At 42.9% G+C, this 23,141-nt stretch overlaps 1 protein-coding gene across 4 annotated transcripts in view; it reads right to left on the bottom strand.

Moving 5' to 3' along the window:
• LOC140738265 (hepatocyte nuclear factor 1-alpha-like) overlaps window positions 1-23,141 on the bottom strand; it is a 219,673-nt gene that overhangs the window by 176,525 nt on the left and 20,007 nt on the right. For 3 of the 4 annotated variants that reach the window (XM_073065428.1, XM_073065427.1, XM_073065426.1), the window contains exon 2: window positions 6,500-6,699. In XM_073065428.1, coding sequence (XP_072921529.1) covers window positions 6,500-6,699 — 200 coding nt within the window. Of the gene's footprint in view, window positions 1-6,499; window positions 6,700-13,551; window positions 13,651-23,141 lie in introns of those variants that run through there. The other variant, XM_073065429.1, reaches the window with a different exon arrangement.

The raw sequence follows: 23,141 nt of genomic DNA, 5'->3' as shown, positions 1-23,141 counted from the left end.
TTGTTCTCTCTGCAATTTCATGTGTGTTCCACCTGTAATCCTGACTGGATAGGAGAGACGTATGGTGTGCCCCCTTCTCAGCAAAACAGCAGCGTCACAGGCACTCAGTCAGCCAGCAGAGTATGTGAATAGTTTGCACACCAACTTGTAAACATATTGGATAACCAGGTTATTTCCCAAGGTACACGTGAACATTTTACAGTGTCATGGCGGCAAGTTGCCAGGGAGACCACTGGAAAAACATAAGCATGAACTAAGAACATCTGCATTTTGGAGTAAAACTGCAACAAATCTTGTCCCTGCTCTGGCTTTTCTTATGGGCCAAAGGGAAAGCAGGCAAGGTGCCTCTCCTTGAGTATGGAGTATGGGCGAGGCATTGTGTATCAAACTGTGAAATGTGGGAAAGATCAGCAGCAGCCTGAAGTCTGAGAGAGACCATGTTGCTGACCTCCTTTAGGATAGAAATGGAGCAGGAATGGAATATTTGCAGTTACAAACCTCAGAGAGGACTTATAAAATGCATAGTGTCTAGGGAAATAAGATTAATTATAGTTGCTTGTTCTGTGGGTAAACAAGAATTCAAGCCAGTGACGCTGATTACCTTTATGCTAATTAATTTTAGGCAATACACTATTTTGAACATAACTTGAGGGAGCTTCACGGCAGGGAAAGCAAGTCAGGATGAACAAAAATCCCACCAGAGAATGAGGCATGCTTCCCAACAGGCAGCAAAACACTCAGAAATGTGCTTACTCTGGGTTTAGCTCATTTTAACAGCATTATGCCCTTTATCTTATATCTGACTGTATATCCAGAGCCACATGAACACATTTCCAGCTCCTTCCCTTTACACTTACATGTCTACCACTACAATTCATTAAATGTTCCACAGCTACGGTCTGTGAATGTGCATCAGGCCCGCAATAAATGAAATGAGGCACTAATATTTTCTCCACTGTTAGCACAAATTACATGGCATTTCATAGGGTCATAGTCATACATCATAGTCCTTTAAATCAACATGTCCTTGCCAACCAAGGCGCCTATCTGATCAAATCCCATTTGCCTGCGTTTAGCTCATATCTTCCAAATCTTCCCAATCCATGCATCTTGCCAAATGTCCTTTAAATATTTTAATTGTAGCTGCCTCTACCACTTCCACTGGCAACACATTCTGTATACCCATCACCCTCAATGTGAAAAACCAGTTTCTAAGGCCCCTTTTAAATGTTTCCCCTCTCAGTTTAAACCTATGCCTCTAGCTTTAGACCTCACTACTGTCAGAAAAAGACTGACCATCCACCTTATCCTTGCCTCTTCTGATTTTATGAACCTTTATAAAGGCCACCTCCTCAGCCCCCTTCTCTCCAGGTTAAACAATCCCAGTTTATCTCCTTATAACTCAAGTTTTGCAAGATCGTAGTGTATTTTATCTCCACTCTCTCTAGCTGCATCACATCCTTCCCTATAGCTTGGCAACTAGAACCGCACAACTCCAGATGCGGTCTCACCAACATCTTGTACAGTTGCAATGTCAACGTTGTTGCGTTTAGATTCATCACAATTGTCTTCAATCGATCTAACTGCAAGTTCAGTTTTGCTCAAGTAGTAATTTGTTCAGAAGTTGAACTCTAAACATTTTTGCTATGTGCCATGTTCCCTGACTTGTGCTTATGTGAGCTGTTCTCAAACTTTCAGTTTTGCTATAGGCATTGCTTTAGGCACCACTTGGATTTTGCTGTAGATAGAACTATTCCTGGCAGGCATAAATTTCTATTAATAGAGTCCTCTCAATATAATCAAGACTAACAAAAAAGAGAGAAACCAGGGGAGCATTGACCTATGTTTCATTGTTGTTGGGAATCATAACCAATAATGAGAGACGCATTTGCATGGTACTGATTGTATTACGTTAGATTCAGTCTATTATATCGCTATATCCGGATTGAGAGGTCACAAAACTAATCACCACTTCTCCAAGGAATCATTATAATCGAGGCAAATGATGAGAAATAGAGCACATATGAGGAATAACACACACAAAATGCTGGGGAAAACACAGCAGGTCAGGCAGCATCTACAGAAATGAAAACAGTTGACGTTTTGGACCGAGACTCTTCAACAGGGCTGGGAAGTACAAGATTTTAATGCAATAGACTATCAGAAGCTCTATTCACATGTATTAAGGAATCATAGAAAATTGATGTCACAGAACTAGATGATTCGGGCACGCGAGCCTGTTTAATCATTGCTACTCCAACGGTTCGGTACAGCTGCCAGTTTACGGGAGCCTGTACTTCTGTTGTCAAATATACAGTATGTGACAAGCTGACTTGCATATAGATAGATAGATAGATAGATAGATAGATACTTTATTCATCCCCATGGGGAAATTCAACTTTTTTCCAATGTCCCATACACTTGTTGTAGCAAAACTAATTACATACAATACTTAACTCAGTAAAAAATATGATATGCATCTAAATCACTATCTCAAAAAGCATTAATAATAGCTTTTAAAAAGTTCTTAAGTCCTGGCGGTAGAATTGTAAAGCCTAATGGCATTGGGGAGTATTGACCTCTTCATCCTGTCTGAGGAGCATTGCATCGATAGTAACCTGTCGCTGAAACTGCTTCTCTGTCTCTGGATGGTGCTATGTAGAGGATGTTCAGAGTTATCCATAATTGACCGTAGCCTACTCAGCGCCCTCCCATTCCTAAACCACCCTCAACCCCAACAGTTAACTTTTGCCTGGTGTCCATTTTAAGAGGTGCACCTCATCAGCATCGGGACCACACGCTACAGTCATTCATTGAGGATCCTGGACAGTAAACTTCAGATCACTATCAGGATTGGGGTGGTGTTACAACGAGGGATCCTGAGAAAATAGGAAGATCCGATATGATTTTGTTGACTGCTAGATTAGAAGTTCACCCACCTGGCCTTTCAACCCTGCTCCTACGTTTGCCTACATCATGGCTGATCTTCCTCAGGTCAGGCATGACACAACCCAAAGCACTCCAAAGAAATTAAACAGGTCATTTAGTGCATCTCACACACTGTGCCAAGCATACCTTAAATATGACTAAAGTCAGCCACGTGTTTAACACGAACTGTGGCCAAATAGGGTGCTCACTGGTTACCAGTCCTGCAGTATAAGTGGAGAGGATATTGCCAAAGATTTGGGGCAGGGATCACGGAGAGCACACCAGGGCTCTAGCACCCAGTGCTACTGGGCAGTGAGCAAGGGTTGTCCGATTTTAAATTTCCCCAGATCACCCTGTCGTTTGGGAATAATAAGCAGCTTGGCAGTTAGTTGAATAATGACAAGTAGGCTTTAACAGTCAATCAACAGACACCTGGCTCTGCTTCCTTCCTCTGCTCTTTTGAAACCAACTTTAGAGTATAGTCTCTGCAAACTCTTGGTTTTCTGGGCTGTGCATATTCAGAGGTTCCTGAGGTTGTCGTAGCCGGGGGTGGTTTTGGGGATAAGCTCCGACTACCTATAAAGTGCTCCAAATGTTGTGCAACTCTAATAGCTGCTGACAACCAGGTCCAATTCTTGGCCTTCACATGTGGCTTAGCCCGGCAGAAATGTTTCTACTGACAAAAGAAGGGACAAAGGCGGACCACTGGCACCTCAAAACCAGTTGCTTCGGGCAGGTGGGGCTCGTCAGCCTTAGATGGCAGCCTACCCGGGAGAAGAAAAACTTCCGTTGCCTTGCAGCCATACCCACCCATGGGAAAGGCTTCCGGAGTAAACCTCGAGGAAGAAATCCGGAGTCGGGGTCTCTAAGGCAGTTTGATGTTGTTTACAACTTCACTCTGGCAACCTCTGCGCTGGCACTGGTGCCAAGCTGTATCGGCACTTGCCCTTCCCTTGGATACATCAGTGACGTGGAGAGGGGGAGCCCGCTGTATGGGCAACAGCCGGTTCTTCAAATCTTCCTGCCCAGGCTTGTGCCCTGGAGAGGACACAGTCCACCAGGGGTGCAAACCAATGATTCTCTGGGATCGATGGCTGCCTACTTTTAATACTCAGAGCACTATTTTGCTCTGAGTTCTCAAGGCAGCTATGGTTTGTGACTTTGTGTTGCTCTAGTGGGAAGATCATGGGCCATGTTTCATATATTTCCATATCACATACTGGAGGTCATTTCAGTCCATCAAGCCTGTGCCAGCTCACAGACAAATCACATTCTCCCACTGATTTTCCCTTCATCCTATTCTCTCAAAATTCCTGACAACTCACTATTTTAATAGCAGAGTTAATCAGTTTTCACAACCACGGCTAACAATGGCTGGTTTTCTGGAAGCAATTTTGAACACACAAGATATACATCCCAAAGACAAAGAAGTATTCCAAAGCCAAGATAACACAACCACGGCTAACAAGAGAAGTCAAAGCCAACATAATAAAATGAAAGGGAGGGCATATAATACAGCAGAAATTAGTGAGAAGTTAGGGGATTAGGAAGCTCTTAAATAGAAGGCAAGCAAAAAAAGTCTTTAAGAAGGTTAGGATGGAATACGAAAGTAGGCTAGCCAATAATATTAAAGAGGATACCAAAAGTTTATTCAGATTCATAAAGTGTAAAAGAGAGACAAGGTGGATATCGGACCACTGGAAAACAATGCTAGAGAGGTAGTAATGGGGTACAAGGAAATGGCAGACGAACTGAATCAGTATTTTGCATCAGTCTTCACTGTGGAAGACACTAGCAGTATGGTGAAAGTTCCAGGTGTCAGGGGTCATGAAGTGTGTGAAGTTACCGTTACTGGGGAGAAGGCTCTTGGGGAAATTGAAAGATCTGAAGGTAGATTAGTCACCTGGAACAAATGGTGTACACCCAGGGTTCTGAAACAGGTGTCTGAAGAGATTGTGGAGCCATTAGTAATGATCTTTCAAGAATCACTAGATTCTGGAGTGGTTCCAGAGAGACTAGAAAATTGCAATTATCAGTCCACTGTTCAAGAAGGGAGAAAGGCAGAAGAAAGGAAACTGTCGGCCAGATAGTCTGACCTCAGTGTTGGGAAGATGTTGGAGTCGATTGTCAAGGATGTGATTTTGGGGTTCTTGAAGGCACATGATAAAATAGGGGTTAGTCAGCAAGGTTTTCTCAAGGGAAAATCGTGCCTGACAAATCTGTTGGAATTCTTCAAAGAAATAGCAAACAGGATACACAAAGGAGAATTGGTTGATGTTGTGTACTTGGATTTTCAGAAGGCCTTTGACAAAGTGCTACACATGAGGCTGCTTAACAAGCTACAAGCCCATGGTATTATAAGGAAGATTACAGCATGGATAAAGCAGTGGCTGATTGGCAGGAGGCAAAGAATGGGAATAAAGAGAGCCTTCTCTCGTTGGCTGCTGGTGACTACTGGTGTTCCTCAGGGGTCTGTGTTGGTACTGATACTTTTTACATTATATAATAATGATTTTTATGATGGAATTGATTACTTTGTTGCAAATTTTGCAGACTATACAAAGATAAATGGAAGGGCAGGTGGTTTTGAGGAAGTAGAGAGGCTACAGAAGGACTTTGATAGATTGAGAGAAAGGCCAAAGACGTGGCAGATAGAATACAGTGTCAAGAAATGTATGGTCATGCACATAGGTAGAAGTGAAAGGGTTGATTTTTCTAAATGGAGAGAAAATTCAAAATTCAGAAGTACACAAGGATTTGGGAGTCCTTGTGCAGGATTCCCTTAAGGTTAACTTGCAGATTGAGTCTGTGATAAGGAAGGCAGATGTGATGTTAGCACTCATTTCAAGAGGACTAGAATATAAAAGCAAAGACATAATGTTGAGATTTTATAAAGCACTGGTGAGGCCTCACTTGGAGTATTATGAGCAGTTTTGAGCCCCTTATCTTAGAAAGGATGTGCTGAAACTGGAGAGGATTCAAAGGAGTTTCACGAAAATGATTCCAGGATTGAACAGCTTGTAATGTAAACAGTGTTTGATGGCTCTGGGCCTGTATTCACTAGAATTCAGAGGAATGAGGGGTGACCTAATTGAAACCTATTGAATGGTGAAAGGCTTTGATAAAGTGGATGTGGAAAGGTTGTTTCCTATGGTGGGAGCATCTAAGACCAGAGGGCACAGCCCCAAAACAGAGGGGCATCCTTTTAGAACAGAGATGTGGAGGAAATTCTTGAGCCAGAGAGTGGTGAATCTATGGAAGTCATTGGCACAGGCAGAAGACCGTCTTTATGGTCTTTATGGTATGGAGACCATCTTTATTTAAGGCAGAAGGTGATAGATTCCTGATTGGTCAGGGCATGAAGGGATATGGGGGGAAGGCAGGAAATTGGGGCTGAGAGGGAAAATGAATCAGCCACGATGAAATGGTAGAGCAGACTCAGGTTGGGTACCAAAAACATGTTGAGTGCTCAAGACAGGCTCAGGTTGGCTGTGATTGAGTTGGGCTTCAGTCTGATGCCTGAGCAGATCTCCAGAGAACAGTACTGAGATTTACAAGAAATGGTACTTACGCTGCATGATCTCTCTTTGCTTCTGAATGTACCAGGTGTAGAGCGCGGCCCGTTTCTGATTTTTCATGGGCGTTCCCTTGTTCAAGTGTTGCGACAAGTGAGACTGGTTCAGGCCGGTTGTGTCCACTACTTCGCGCTGTGGGATATTGTGCTGTTGCATGTAGCACTTTATCATCTTTGCTGCCCTCCATGGGTCCTCTCTGTTGACAAGGCAGGGAACCACAATTCAGACAGCAATATTGCTTTTGGTTGCATTTTGTCTCCTTCCTTCACCCCTCTCCTGACCTGCAGTATATCCACCAATACCTTCCACATCCTGCATGTGACCTCTGTGGAACTGGTCAGTTGGTGTAAAGAGGCTGTTTGCCTGTTCACGACCTGCTCTTGGTTCTGGCACGCCATAAACTCGCAGAATCAAAATCTGAATCAGGTTCAATATCACTGACATATGCCATAAAATTTGTTGTTTTGTGGCAGCAGTACAGTGCATTATATTAAAAAACTGTAAATTACAATCAGAAGCACAGTATACTAAAAAAATTAAATTAAATAAGTCATGCAAAAAGAGAGCAAAAATAGTGAGGTGGCGTTCATGGGTTTGTTCATTGTCTGCTCGTAAATCTGATAGCAGAAGGGAAGACCATATTCTTATGAGAATAGGTTGAGTGAACTTGGCCTTTTCTCCTTGGAGCGACGGAGGATGAGGGGTGACCTGATAGAGGTGTATAAGATGATGAGAGGCATTGATCATGTGGATAATCAGAGGCTTTTTCCCAGGGCTGAAATGGTTGCCACAAGAGGGCACAGGTTTAAGGTGCTGGGGAGTAGGTACAGAGGAGATGTCAGGGGTAAGTTTTTCACTCAGAGAGTGGTGAGTGCATGGAATGGGCTGCTGGCAACGGTGGTGGAGGCGGATACGATAGGGTCTTTTAAGAGGCTTTTAGATAGGTACATATCTATAGGAGCTTAGTAAAATAAAGGGCTATAGGTAAGCCTAGTAATTTCTAAGGTAGGGACATGTTCGGCACAACTTTGTGGGCTGAAGGGCCTGTATTGTGCTGTAGGTTTTCTATGTTTCTATAAGTTATTCTGAAAAATACAGCAAAGTATCAGCATCTGAAATGAGGTCAATATTTTAATTGAAGACCATCAGTCCTGACAAAGGATCTGCAACAAAACCATAACTTTCAATGTTTGTTTGCAGAGCTTGGAGGTCTTGCCCTGGATGCACAGAATTTACAGCAGAGTGTTTCCTGTAGGTTCCCACCCATGACGTCCCCCCATCCCAAACATCATTTTTATTGATAAAATTATTTTAAAAACTTAAGATTATTTTATGCCCCTATGATTTCCTCCACAGTTATTCTTAGTGGGGATTCGTTTTCAAGTGCGGGAGATTAATTCCACCCTGGAATTATGATTTCAGGGACGGAAACCTGAGTTCAGTTAGCATTCATCATCAGACTGAAGAAGTGTTTGTTTCCTTGGCAGCAGAAAATGACATTAAATATTTATTTTCTGTTTATAAATGTGCGTAAATGTTTTGCAGAAACAATGCATTGGCTCCGAACTGTCTTGTGAAATGGCCCAGCAAGCTACTCAGTTGTATCTTCTCTGTGGTGATAAAGCTGATAAACCCAGAATGGCCATCAGCAATGATTTAGCACTGAATTCGGGCCAAGTCACACACCATCCTGACTTGGAAATATATTGCTGCTTCTTTATCTGAGCCGTGTCCAAACCTTGGAGCTTCCTCCCAAACATTACTGTGGGAAAGCCTTCATCAGAAGGGTTGCAATGATTCATATGGGTGGTTCTAAATAGTATCTGGCTAGACAAATGTATTAAATCAGAGCTACTGTGTTCAAGAGCAAAGGAAATCAGAAAAGGCTCAATTAGCTCACCTTCTACAATCATTGTAATCACATGTTCTACTTTTAATTAGTATTTGGAAGATTAGTTACTGGCAGCACCCAAAGTTCACCCCTCCAAAAACAGGCTGAGTCACAAAGGGTACTCCAGTAAGTGTGAGTTCACCATGACAACTGTAGTGGTACAATGATTGTGGATTAATTGACGAATCACAGCAATCCTCTCTGTTTGTATTGAGCCTTACCCTGACATGGAGGAGGCTAGGCAACCCAAGAGTAGGAACCCTGAATTCCCCCGACCTGCCCCCATTCTGTCCCTTTCCTCTCTCCTCCTGATCAACCATGTTCCTCCTACACCCACACCAGTCCCCCTCCTTCAGCCCCTCCATCTCCCATCACCCACATACTCCCCAGACCCACACCAGCCCAGCTCACCACTCACTCTGTTCCATTTTCTTTCCTATCAGATTCCAACACCAGCAGCTCTTTGTTGTCTCCACCTACCATCTCCCAGCTTCTGCTTTCCACTCTTTCCTCTCCTGATCTGGATCCACCTATCACGTGCCAGCTCTTGCTCCCCTTTACCTTTACACCCCTCTATCCAGTCCAGCTGGTGGTGTAGTGGCATCAGCACTGGACTTCAAAGCAGATGGTCCTGAGTTCAAACCCAGTCGGGTCCCAACCTGGGCAGCAGCAGTGTCTGTGCAGAAGGAAGGCCTGGCAATCTACTTCTGCAACTTGCCACAGAAACCCTGTGGATCTTATGGTCCATGAGATCACAAAGAGCCAAACAAAATCCTTCAATCCAGGTGAAGGATCTTAGAAACACAGAAAACCTACAGCACAATACAGGCCCTTCAGCCCACAAAGTTGTGCCAAACATGTCCCTACCTTAGAAATTACTAGGCTTACCTATAGCCCTCTATTTTACTAAGCTCCATGTACCTATCTAAAAGCCTCTTAAAAGACCCTATCGTATCCGCCTCCACCACCGTTGCCGGCAGCCCATTCCATGCACTCACCACTCTCTGAGTAAAAAACTTACCCCTGACATCTCCTATGTACCTACTCCCCAGCACTTTAAACCTGTGTCCTCTTGTGGCAACCGTTTCAGCCATGGGAAAAAGCCTTTGACTATCCACACGATCAATGCCTCTCATCATCTTGTATACCTCTATCAGGTCACCTCTCATCCTCCGTCACTCCAAGGAGAAAAGGCCGAGTTCACTCAAACTATTCTCATAAGGCATGCTCCCCAATCCAGGCAATATCCTTGTAAATCTTCTCTGCACCCTTTCTGTGGCTTCCACATCCTTCCTGTAGTGAGGCGACCAGAACCGAGCACAGTACTCCAAGTGGGGTCTGACCAGGGTCCTATATAGCTGCAACATTACCTCTCGGCTCCTAAATTCAATTCCACGATTGATGAAGGCCAATACACCGTACACCTTCTTAACCACAGAGTCAACCTGCGCAGCTGCTTTGAGTGTTCTATGGACTCGGACCCCAAGATCCCTCTGATCCTGATCCTCCACACTGACAAGAGTTTTACCATTGACTATCCACTTCTCTCCATAGATGCTTCCTGACCTACTGAATTCCTCTGCTGGATTTTTGTCAGTTTATTTTTAGCTCCAGATTCCAGCATCTACTGTCCCTTGTGCCTCCATTTTCTACTTGAAACGTCTCCTTAGATCCCGGGTTCCCAACCTTTTTTATTCTATGGACCCCTACCATTAACCGAGGCATCCGTGGACCTGAGGTTGGGAACCCCTGCCATAGATAGACCACTATGGAGCTACAGTTTTGAATTTCAAACAAAGTCCTATCTGCAAACCTCTAAGAGCCAAAGAAACGCAAGCCAATAGAATTCAAAGGTCAACTGAAGGGTAGTCAATCAGGACTGCAGCAAGCCAACAGGGCCTATATAAACACAAGCACTACACCAACAACTGTGCTCTGAGTCTTCACCTCAACTGGTGATGAAACATCTGCAAGTGAATCTGCCAAACTCAGCGTACATTGAAATATCAAACTCCTAACATGAGCTACCAATATTCACCACCATCCAATAAGTCCTATCCGTCTTATTCTACTGTTCTGGATATGTTAAAACATGCTGTGAGTACCGTTACATGGTCCTCTTAAAATCTTAAAAGGAGTGACCATTATCAGCTCTCATCCTTGTGTCCAGCAGGCACATGTCTAATAGGCAAACACATTCCTCATAATCTATATCAGGCTCAGATGCTGCCACCTGTATCCTTTTTCTTCATTACACGACAAAAATACTTGCTGTAAAACATAAATACAAGAGATTCAGCAGATGCTGGAAATGCAGAATAACGCAGACAAAATGCTGGAGGAACTCACCGAGGTTGATTCCAGAGATGAGGGGGGGTTAGACTATGAGGAGAGGTTGAGTTGCCTGGGACTGTACTCGCTGGAATTCAGAAGAATGAGAAGAGATCTTATAGAAACATATAAAATTATAAAAGGGATAGATGAGGTAGAGGCAGGAAAGTTGTTTCCACTAGTAGATGAGACTAGAACTAGGGGACATAGCCTCAAGATTCAGCACAGTAGATTTAGGATGGAGATGAGGAGGAACTGCATTTCCCAGAGAGTGGTGAGTATCTGGAAATCTCTGCCCAATGAAGCAGTGGAGGCTACCTCAGTAAATATATTTAAGACAGGGTTGGATAGATTTTTACATAGTAGGGGAGTTAAGGGTTATTGGGAAAAGGCAGGTAGGTGGATCAGCCAGGATCTTATTGAATGGCGGAGCAGGCTCGATGGGCCAGGTGGCTTCTTCTGCTCCTAGTTGTTATGTTCTTTTGCTTTTAACAAGTTAGTAAGCATCCGTGGAGAAGAGTAAAGAGCCAATGTTTCAGGCTGCTTTTTGAGAGGGTGATTTTAGATGCATATCATATTTTTACTGAGTTAAGTATTGTATGTAATTAGTTTTGCTACAATAAGTGTATGGGACATTGGAAAAAATGTTGAATTTCCCCATGGGGATGAATAAAGTATCTATCTATCTATCTAATGAAAGGGCTTGGCCCAAAACGTCAGCTCTTTATTCCTCTCCATAGATGCTGCCTGGCCTGTTGCGTTCCACCAGCATTTTTTGTGTGTCCCTCCAGTATTTTGTGTGTGTTGCTATAAAACATTTTAAAATAGTTCAAGGTACTCCGCCTTTGCTCAGGTGGTCCTTGGGGGTTAAGGATCACTTACTGTCACTCCAGTCTTGAGGGTTCTCAGGTGACTGATGAGGCCACAGTGGGAACTGGGTGGGTGGGCCTGGCGTTAGTTTGTGAGGGACAGGCAGGTGGGTAGACTGCAGGGTTGGGCAGGTGGATAGATAGTGAGGGGTTACACTAACGTGTCACTCACCCTGGGGCTCTTTGCAGTTCTGATCCATGGATTTGAGGTTCCAAATGCTATATTACAGATGTGACATTGATTTACAACATGGCAGGGTTTCAGCCCAAAGTTGATGTTTGGGGACACCCCAAGCCTGAGTGGTCAGCTGCTTCGTTCTCAGGAGAGTGAAATCAGAGAATTAGTCCTCTTCAGACAATCTTGTAAGCTTCAAAATCTAGTTCAGTATGAAGTGTGGGAACAGTTCGTCCTGACACAACCTCGGGGAGGCAATGACTGATATTAACGAGGCATAGAATGAAGTGGAAGTCTTGTTATCATTACAACACCTGCACAGCCACGCTAGCCACCGAGGTTTAGATGCTCTAACTCTGGAATATGGATAGCTGGCGCGGTCCCTGTAAAGATTCAGGCCCACATCACGAATTGGCGGCCATGTTCTAGTGCCAGGATTTTAATACTAAACCTCAGTTCAGTGCTCAATCATCAGCTCTACTTGGAGCATCGTCTAGCATCTAGTTTAGTACGCTGTTTTCATTTCAGTCTCATATCGAGTCTCAATTCTAATCCCAGATACTCCAGCACTTAGGTCCTGACCTTCCTCTCCTAGGTCTCTTGTCACAGTATCTCTTAAACAATTCTCCTCACCCCTGTTATCCTAAACATTCTTCCTAATGACGACCACCTAGTTTCTCCTGACTGTCTGCAATCCTTTGTATCCATTTTCACAGTGGATCCATTCTATCGCCAGCACTACTGTGTTGAAATGAAGGCCAACTGCACTAACATCATCCCTTCATTCATGCATCTCTGAAGGTTCTGTGAAATGTTTCATTTCCCACATTTTTTCCCTTTCTCCCATGATCAGCACGCATTTAAAACTCATCTTGCTCTCCACTGCATCATTTCCTGATTTATTTTGTCCTCTCTCCCACTTTTTACCTTTTAAGGAGTTTCTTTGTATTGAAAAAAGCTTAATGTAACACTGAAGCAGTGCACTGCTAAGAAGCATATTGTGAGAACGGTGGCCATATTAGCGATTGGAATTTGCAATGCACAGATTTGTTTAAAATTGTTGCTCAAGTTTAACAAACATTGTGCATTTCCTTGTTGATCCCATTTTCTTAAAACTCGAGTCCAGTTAGGGGACCTAGTGGGTGGTCCTTTCTCACCCAGACAGTATTAAGTACCTGGAGTATACAGACTGAGTGGGTGATGGAAGCAGAGTCACTGAGCACTTAAGATATCTAGACTAACAATTAAATCATTTAAGTTACAAGTCAAGTGCTGGATTAGCATGGACGGATGCCCACTGGTCAGATTGCACATGGTGGGCTGAATGGCCTGTTTCTATGATGAATGATTCTATAACTCTTATTATGAATACTCATGAGTAACTGCATATAGGAATGGTGAAGGATGAAGATGTTCTTTGCACTATCTCTGCAATGACATGTGATAATGTCTGACAAGAACTCTAGTGAACTCTCCCCGAAAGAACTGAAAGCTCAAACCATTGTATCTCAGTTGTAAATGTTACCGGCAACACTAACTCAATCTCACTGATACATTTACAGAATACTTGTATAAATGTTTCAAAGACTTTGGTCTATTTAAAAAAGTTCACATGATAATTAGATACAGTATCTTGACTCCAATAAATTGTAAATCATATTAAATTTAGAAAACTAAATTTATAAATTTAGAACATTTTATATTAAATGTTGAAAAAATTTTACATGTTGTAGAAGACATGTTAAAACACTCATGCAAATTTAATAGTGCATCACCACTTACACTAAGTAGCCACTTTATCAGCTACCTCCTGTACTGAGTGTATGTTTGTGGTCTTCTGCTGCTGTGGCCCATCCACGTCAAGGTTCGACACGTTGTCCATTCTGCAGCCACTGTTGTCACACGTGCTTATTTGAGTTACCTTCGCCTTCCTGTCAGCTTGAACCAGCCTGGCCATTCTCCTCTGATTTCTCTCATTAAGAAGGCGTTTTCGCCCACAGAACTGCCGCTCACTGGATTTTTTTTTTGGTTTCTAGCACCATTCTCTGTAAACTCTAGAGACTGCTACATGTGAAACACTCAGGAGATCAGCAGCTTCTGAGATACTCAATGCCCATCTGTCGCCAACAATCATTCAAACATCAAAATCATCTGGAGCACATTTCTTCCCATTCTGATCTTTGCTCTGAATAACAACTGAAGCCATGTCTATATCTGCGCTGAGCTGCTGCCGCATGATTGGCCAATTTGATACATGTATTAACAAGCAGGTGTACCTAATAAAGTGGCCACTGAGTGCGATTTCCTGATGTGTTGTGACTTCTGTATTATCTCTCTTGCTTTAGTAATATTGTTTATGCATGCGTTAGCATAGTTATTCCCTTTTTCTAGGAGACTAATTGATGTTTAGTGACTGTGGAGCTGAATTGAAAACAGCTAATCATGTCAATGTCTCTGAGCATGAATTTAAAAGGAAGATATGAAATGCAAACAATCATGTTTCAGGTCAAGCAGAACACAGCTTTAACTACGAAACATAAAAGAACACCCAAACAACAGGAGCAGGAGCTTCAAGATTGCCTTGGCATTCAATATGATCATGGCTGCTCTGCCCTAGGCTTCCACTTCTCTGTTGTCTCAATTCACCCATTCTTTCAAGATGCAATTAACTATTTTAAATATCTCTAACTAGCTAGCCTCTGCAACTCTCCAGAATTCCAGAGAAGCATGACCTTCTGTGAGAAGAAGCTTACCTTGGTTTTAAATGGCTGGCCTGTCACCTTCCACCACCCCCCCCCCCCCCACTCCACGTGTACACACACACACACACACACACACACACACACACACACACACACACACACACACACACACACACACACACACACACACACACACACACACACTCCTTCCCCTTCAAAACTGGCTACTGCGCAAAATTTGAATAAACCACATTGAAAATTTGCCTTTATATTAAAAAGGGCCATTTTACAAGTACACAAGGAACAACCTCAATAAAAGAGGACAGAAATACACCTGTTCACCAAAGAAGGGGTCCATATAGATACAGTGGGAACTGGGAAATGCAGGGATCGTACAGTGAAAAGGAGTCTGAAGCAGATTCCATAGCAACATTGAAAGGACAATAATAAGTGGCTTGGGCCCATCAGGCTCAGGTGAAGTTTCTCTCTCTCTCTCTCTCTCCCTCTCCCTCTCCCTCTCCCTCTCCCTCTCCCTCTCCCTCTCCCTCTCCCTCTCCCTCTCCCTCTCTCTCTCTCTCTCTCCCTCTCTCTCTCTCTCTCTCTCTCTCTCTCTCTCTCTCTCTCTCTCCCTCTCCCTCTCCCTCTCCCTCTCCCTCTCCCTCTCCCTCTCCTCTCCCTCTCCCTCTCCCTCCCTCCTTATTTGTTCATTCCTCATCTGTTAAGGCATAGCAGAGTAGTGAAAGTGGCTCCAGGGCAGTGTCCTGTACTGTGTGTGGGATATGGGAAGTCTGGGAGACATCCAGTCTCCTGGAAAAACACATCTGCACTGGGTGCACCGAGTTGCATCTCCTGAGAGAATGTATTAAGGAACTGGAGCTGTAGCTAGATGACATTTAACTCATACAGGAGAATGAGGAGGTGATAGACAGGAACTACAGGGAGTATTCACTCCTAGACTGCAGGAGACAGGTAACTGGGTGAGTCAGGAGAAAGTGGGGAAATGCACAGCCAATGCAGAGTACACCTGTGGCCGATCCCCTCAATAATAAGAGTACAACTTCAGATACTATTGAGGGGGACGACCTACCAGTGAGGAGCCACAGTGACTGGGTCTCTGCCACTGAGTGTGGTGCTATGGCTCAGAAGAGCAGAGAGGGGAAGAGGACTGCAGTGTTGAAAGGAGATTCCACAGTCAGAGGAACAGAGATGAGATTCTGTGGGTGTGATAGGTACACGTGGATGGTATGTTGCCTCCCTGGTGCCAGGATCAGGATGTCTTGAATTAGGTCCAAGGCATTCTCAAGAGTGAGGATGAGCAACCACAAATCTTGGTGCATATTGGCACCAATGACATAGTTAGACAAGGTGAGGTGGTCCTGAAGAGAGATTTTAGGGAGCTGGGTAGAAAGCTGAGAAACAGGACCTCCAGGATTGCTGCCTGTGCCATGTGCCAGTGGGGGTAAGAATGGGATGATTTGGCAGGTGAATGTGTGACTGAGAAACTGGTGCAGGTGGCAGGGGTTCAGGTTTATGAATCATTGGGATCTCTTCTGGGGAAGGTATGACCTGTACAAAAGGAATGTGTTACACCTGAACCCCAAGGGGCCCAATATCCTTGCTGGCAGGTTGGCTAGAGTTGTTCAGGTGGGTTAAACTAATTTGACAGGGGGGTGGGAACCAGAGTGGTAGTGCTGAAGATGAGATAGTTGGTTTACAAAAAGAGTGAGACTCATAGCAAGGAGAGGCTGATGATAGGGCAATATTGCAGTCAACAGGGTGAATTGCAATGTAAAAGGTGGACAAAATCTAAAAAGGTGAACACTGGACTGAAGGTGTTGTATTTGAATATGTACAGTTTTGAATTTGCAGCACAGTTACAGATTGGCATGCATGATGTTGTAGGCATCACTGAATCATGGCTGAAAGAAGATTATAGCTGGGAGATTAATGTCCAAGGATACACATTGTATCGAAAGGATAGGCAGGAGGGCAAAGGGAGCGATGTTGCTCTGTTGGTAAAAAATGAAATCAAATCATGAAAAACGTGACATGGGTCAGAAGGTGTTGATTCATTGTGGGTAGAGCTAAGGAACTGAAAGGTTGCAAAGTCACTGATGGGAGTTGCATAAGAATGTGGTCTACAAATTACAAATGGAGATAGAAAGTGTGTGCCGAAAGAGCAATGTTACTACATTCATGGGGGAATTCAATATGCAAGTAGATCGGGTGGATTCCAAGAGGGGGTGTTTCTAGAAAGCCTATGAGATGGTTTTTTAGAGCAGCTTGTGGTTAAGTCTATTAGTATATCAGCTATTCTGAGAGTTGTGCAATGAATCAGAATTGATGAGAAAGCTTAAGGTAAAAGAACCCTTGTGGCAAGTGATCATAATGTGATTGAATTCACCCTGAAATTTGAGAAGGAGAAGTAAAAGTCAGATGTATCAGTATTACAGTGGTGCAAAGGGAATTACAGAGGTATGAGAGAGGACTTGGCCAAAATTGATTCAAATAGAACAATGGTAGGGATGACAACAGAGCAACAATGGCTGGAATTTCTGAAAACAATTCAGAAGGCACAGGATATATACATCCCAAAGAGGAAGAAGTATTCTAAACCTAAAGGCAAGATGAAATAACCATGGCTAACAAGAGAAATCATAGCTAACATGAAAGCCAAAGAGGGTAAATAATTGAGCAAAAATTAGTAGGAAGTTAGAGGATCAGGAAGCTTTCAAATACCAACAGAAGGCAACAAAAAAGGTCCTTAGAAAAGATGGAATACAAACATAAGCTAGCCAATAATATTAAGGAGGATACGAAAAGTTTCTTCAGATACATAAAGTGCAAAAGAGAGGCGAGAGTGGATATCGGACCACTGGAAAATGATGCTGGAGAGGTAGTAATGGAGACAAGGAACTGGCGGATGAACTGAATAAATATTTGGCATCAGTCTTCACTGCGGAAGACACTAGCGGTATGGTGGAAGTTCCAGGTGTCAGGGGTCATGAAGTGTGTGAAGTTACTATTACTAGGGAGAAAATTCGTGGGAAGCTGAAAGGTCTGAAAGTAGCTAAGTCACCTGGACCAGATGGTGTACACCCCAGGGTTCTGAAGCATCTGGCTGAAGAGGTCGTGGAGGCATTAGTAATAATCTTTCAAGAAGCACTAAATTCTGGAATGGTTCCAGAGGGCTAGAAAATTGCAAATGTCACTCCACTCTTCAAGAAGGGAAAGGAGCAGAAGAAAGGAAACTATAGGCCAGTTAGTCTGACCTCAGTGTTGGGAAGATGTTGCAGTCATTGTTAAGGATGTGATTTTGGGGTTCTTAAAGCCACATGATGAAATAGGGGTTAGTCAGCATGTTTTTCTCAAGGAAAAACCTTCCTTGACAAACCTGTTGGAATTTTTCAAAGAAATAGCAAACAGGATAGACAAAGGAGAATTGGTTGATGTTGTGTACTTGGATTTTCAGAAGGTCTTTGATAAAGTGCTGCACATGAGGCTGCTTAACAAGCTATGTGCCTATGGTATTGTAGGGAAGATTCTAGCATGGATAAAGCTGTGATTGACTGGTAGGAGGCAAAGACTGGCAATGAAGGGAGCCTTTTCTGATCGGCTGCCAGAGATAATGGTGATCCACAGGGGCCTGTGTTGGGACTGATTCTTTTTATGTTATTTGTCAATGATTTGGATGATAGAATTGATGATTTTGTTGCAAGGTTTGCAGACAATACAACAATACAAAGATCAGTGCAAGGGCAGGTAGTTTTAAGGAAGTAGAGAGGCTACAGAATGACTTCAACAGATTAGGAGAATAGGCAAAGGAGTGGCAGGTGGAATACAGTGTCGGGAAGTGTGTGGTCATGCACTTTGGTAGAAGAAATGAATGAGCTGATTATTTTCTAAATGGAGAGAAAGTACAAAAACTGAGATACAAAAGGACTTGGGAGTGCTTGTACAGGATCCTTTAAAGGTTTATTTGCAGGTTGAATCTGTGGTGGGGAAGGCAAATGGCATGTTAACATTCATTTCAAGAGCAAACAAGAGAAAATCTGCAGATGCTGGAAATCCAAGCAACACACACAAAATGCCAGAGGAACTCAGCAGGCCAGGCAGCACCTATGTAAAAGAGTACAGTTGATATTTCGGGCCGATACCCTCCTGGTAGGTCTTGGCCTGAAATGTTGACTGTACTCTTTTCCATAGATGCTGTCTGGCCTGCTGAGTTCCTCCAGCATTTTGTGTGTGTTGCATTAATTTCAAGAAGACTAGAATCTAAAAGCAAGGATGTAATGTTGAAATTTTATAACGCTCTGATGAGGCCTCACTTGGAATATTGTGAGCAGTTTCTTAGAAAGGTTGTGCTGAAACTGGAGAGGGTTCAAAGGAGGTTCATGAAAATAATTCCAGGTTTGAACTGCTTGTCATAAGAAGAGCGTTCGATGGCTCTGGGCCTGTATTCACTGGAATTCAGAAGAATGAAGGGTGACCTCCTTGAAGCCTATTGAATCACGAAAGGCCTTGATAGAATGGATGTGAAGAGGATATTTCCTGTGATGGGAGAGTACAAGACCAGAGGACACAATTTCAAAAATAGAGGGGTGTCCTTTTTGAACGGAGATGAGGAGGAATTTCTTTAGCCAGCGAATGGTGGATCAGTGGAATTCATTGCCACAGGCAGCATCTGTGGAGGCCAAGTCTGTATATACATTTAAGGCAGAGGGTGGTAGATTCTTCATTGGTCAGGGCATGAAGGGATGCAGGAGAAGGCAGGAGATTGGTGCTGAGAGGTAAAATGATGAAATGGTGGAACAGACTCAATGGGCCAAATGGCATAATACTGCTCCTATGTCTGATGCTCCTCTAAGCAGACTGCTGTCTGTGAAATTGACCAATTTAGAATAGCAGCTAAATCAAATGGAGCAGCAACATAAATGGATTAAAAGACATGGTGATATTCATGATATTTTAACCTGGTTGTATTGATAGCTGACATGAAACAAGATGCAGCCAAATGGAACTGTATCTCCTTACAGCCGCTGACTGATATAACTGAAGGAGGTCTCTGTCAATCCTTCTTGGATAAAATGCCACTGCATTTCCCAGAGATTAAAAACTGTAACACATGCTTCATTGATCTGCACCCTACACCTGTCATTAAATATAAGGACTATTTCATAATTCCTTTGAAAGTCTATGATTGTCTTGCGTCAAGAGAGGAAATACCATTGGAGATTAATAAAAAAATTCAGTAGTCAGCTAACCCAATGCCAAAAAGACATAGTAATTAATCCAATTTAAGGGCATTCAAGCACATAAATTATAAATATATTCCCTTATCATTGATGATATCTTTATTTAATTGACTACAAAATATATATTGTCTATCATAGAAATATTGTGAAAGACCCAAAGGAACGATATCTGTTCCTGGTTGGTTGAATTTATAGTAATTGAAAATTTGGTGCTAACATTTCCAGTAAATTCTTTTAAATGAAGAAATATGAGCTGCATTCATCCAACATCTTTGCTAAGCTAAAACTAATAGGAAGAGATTCCTTCCTAGAGCATTTTCAAGATGCTTTTACACAAAACTATTCTCCAAATAAAGGGAGCTTAAGTGAACATTGAAAAAAACAGCTCATTTCCATTTTTCGCAAGAACATATTGATTTCAATGGAGTCATTCGTGTATGGAAGATGTAACAGATGAACTTGATTTAGTCTTCACCGACATCTATGCACTTGAAGTTTCCATCAGAGGTCGCTATGCAGTAATCAAAAATGGCAGTAGACCCAGGCCTAGTACAGTTTCCAAAGGGAAGTGTGTACAGTCAGAAATATACAAGAAAAACATTTAAAGTGAAGAAATAAAAACACAAAATGCTGGCAGAACTCAGCAGGCCAGACAGCATCAGACAGCAAAGTGAAGAAATGTAGCTTCAGTGGAACTCTAACTTTATATACCTCCATTCTTTACCTCAATTTACCTCCTACACACCCACTTCCAACATTAACAAGCGGTGCCATGGAACCATAATTTAGGACGGTTGGTGGAGAACTGATGTGAAATAAGACAGTTTGAGTAGGATTAATGCAAGGAAATGTTTGATGGTCAGCATATCCTCACTGGGCTGAAAGGACTGTTTCCACCAATGATCCAATGGCACCAGGTTTAAAACAAGAAGACCATCAACTCCTCGACAAGCTGGTCGTGGAGAGAATAACTAAGTCCACTATCACGACCTCTGGAGAACAAGTATCTCCAGATTCCCTGATGCTCTATTTCCACCCACCACCCCCAAGTAAATAAATTAGAGACCAAATTCCTGGATTCAAATTTACTCCCAATTCCATGGGTGGCCTTGCTCTCTGGTTTGGTTTGTCCTTTGTGTAGAAAGCACGACCAACGTGATATAGCACCAATAACTTTAAGAATTACAGAAGCAGCATGGAATTCCCTGTGGAACAAGGGGTATTAACCCAAAGGGCTTATGATGGAAAGCTAAAAGATGCTTTCATCATTTGGTACCAATTCAAACTTATGTTCAAACAGAATACTCTGATACCTCAAACGACTGCTTGAGAGTAAAAGGCTGAGCGCAAATTTCAGAGAACCAAAATATAAGATTTCGTTTCATTTCAACGACTGGAGAAAGCACTTCAACATTCCCATTCTGATGAGAGTGTCACAGTATACAGAGTTTACTTCCCCTCTGCAGCATCCATTATATGCAGTACAGTAAGGGCTTGTCACCAGTTCTTTGCTGGCTTGGATGAAGGCTTCATGATGTAAAAAGCCTTTCACAAAAACTGATTGCTTCCATGAACAAAGACACTTTAGTTGTGGTTGTCCCAGTAACTCTTCTTCACCCACCGCTCACTCTTCTTCCTGTTTAGTTTTTATTTCTTCAGTTTTTCATTTCCCCATGGGAGGTTGGAAATGTATAACAGATACTGTGCCCAAATCAAGAATGGTGTAACCAGTGTGAATTGAGGAAGAGAGGTCACATTGCAAATGGCTGGTGATGATGGGAAGTTATTTTGCAATATATTAGTGGTAAGACTAAGAGTTTATAATGAGGATGTACCACTGGCAGTATTCCAGCTGACCCTGCTTACAATGTGATGGAGATAATGGGAGAGAAACAGAATCTGGGCACAACTTAACATTGAGTGGCTTACATTAAAACTGAGTATTTATTTATTTTTTATTTACTACACGGTTATAGGCTCTTCCGGCTCAATGAGCCCATGCTGCCCGATTATATCCATGTGACCAATTAACCTAATAAACGGTAAACCTTTGGGGTGTGGGAGGAAACCAGAGCACTTGGAGGAAACCCGCATGCCACAGGGAGAATGTACAAGCTCCTTACAGACAGCGGCGGGAATTGAACCTGGGTTGCTGGTGGCTTAAAGCGTTACACTAACCGCGATGCTACCGCGCCACCCCAAAGTTGAGATTCTGCATTTTGCTTTGAAATTCATATGCTGAGCGATGGTTCTGATGGTGTCAGAAGGCAAATTATCTTGATTCAGCATTCCACCTGTCTAGCATGAACACTAGTTCAGTCACATCCTACACTTCCAAGTGAGTTAATTTCCCTAGCCCACATTGAAACCCAGTCAAAACTGATTCCGCTATCAGTGAGAATTATTGCAGGTGCAGATGATACAACATTGATAGGCCTTATTTCCAACAATGATGGGATAGCCTACAGAGGACAAACAAAGGAGTTGGTTGTGGATTACAGGAGGATCAGACACAGGCTAGCCCCTATTGACATCAGTGGGACTGTAGTTAACAGAGTGAGTAGTTTGAAGTTCCTCGGAATACACATCACTGGAGATCTCACCTGGGCAGTACATACCAGCTGTGTGGTGAAAAAAGCATACCAGTTCCTCCTTCACCTCAGACGCCTGAAAAAGTTCGGCCAATGAGTCGCCAAATCCTCAGGACTTTCTACAGGGGCACCTTCGAGAGCATCCTGACTGGCTATTTCATTGCCTGGTATGGGAACCGTACTACCCTCAATCGCAGGGCACTGCACAGAGTGTTGCGGACAGCCCTGTGCATCTGTGGATGTAAACTTTCCTTTTCTCAGGACATTTACAGCAGCAGGTGCATTAACAGGGCCAGAAGGATCATCAGGGACTCCAGCCACCCCAACCACAAACTGTTTCAGTTGCTACCGTCTGCCAAACAGTACCGCAGCATTAAGGCCCGATCAACAGGCTCTAGGACAACTTCTTTCACCAAGCCATCAGATGTATCAATACACATTGATCTGATTGCATATGTGACTGTACACTGTATCAGACTGTACAGACATGTATACAAAACAAGTATCTATACAATCGTAGTGTTTGGCTAATATCCTCCTACATTTCCCCTCTTTATTGCTTCTACATTGTGATGGAGACGCAACATAAAAATTTTTACTCCCTTGGATGTAAGAAATAAAATAAATAAATAGATGGATATATAGATAGATAGATCAATACATAAATAAATAGTTTCCTCAACCAGTCAAACTGTTTGAAGAGGATTTAAGCAGCTTCTTTGGCCATCTCTGATTAAGTTTAGTTGTAATGTATTCAATCAGTTCAGTTGCTCAGGCTGGATTTCTCATGTGAAATATTAGAACACATGGAAGGAAATCAGTTC

Source organism: Hemitrygon akajei, chromosome 14 (assembly GCF_048418815.1).
Source record: "Hemitrygon akajei chromosome 14, sHemAka1.3, whole genome shotgun sequence".
NCBI lineage: Eukaryota > Metazoa > Chordata > Chondrichthyes > Myliobatiformes > Dasyatidae > Hemitrygon > Hemitrygon akajei.
The sequence above is the reverse complement of the archived record's forward strand: the minus strand, read 5'-3'. Positions and strand labels throughout refer to the sequence as shown.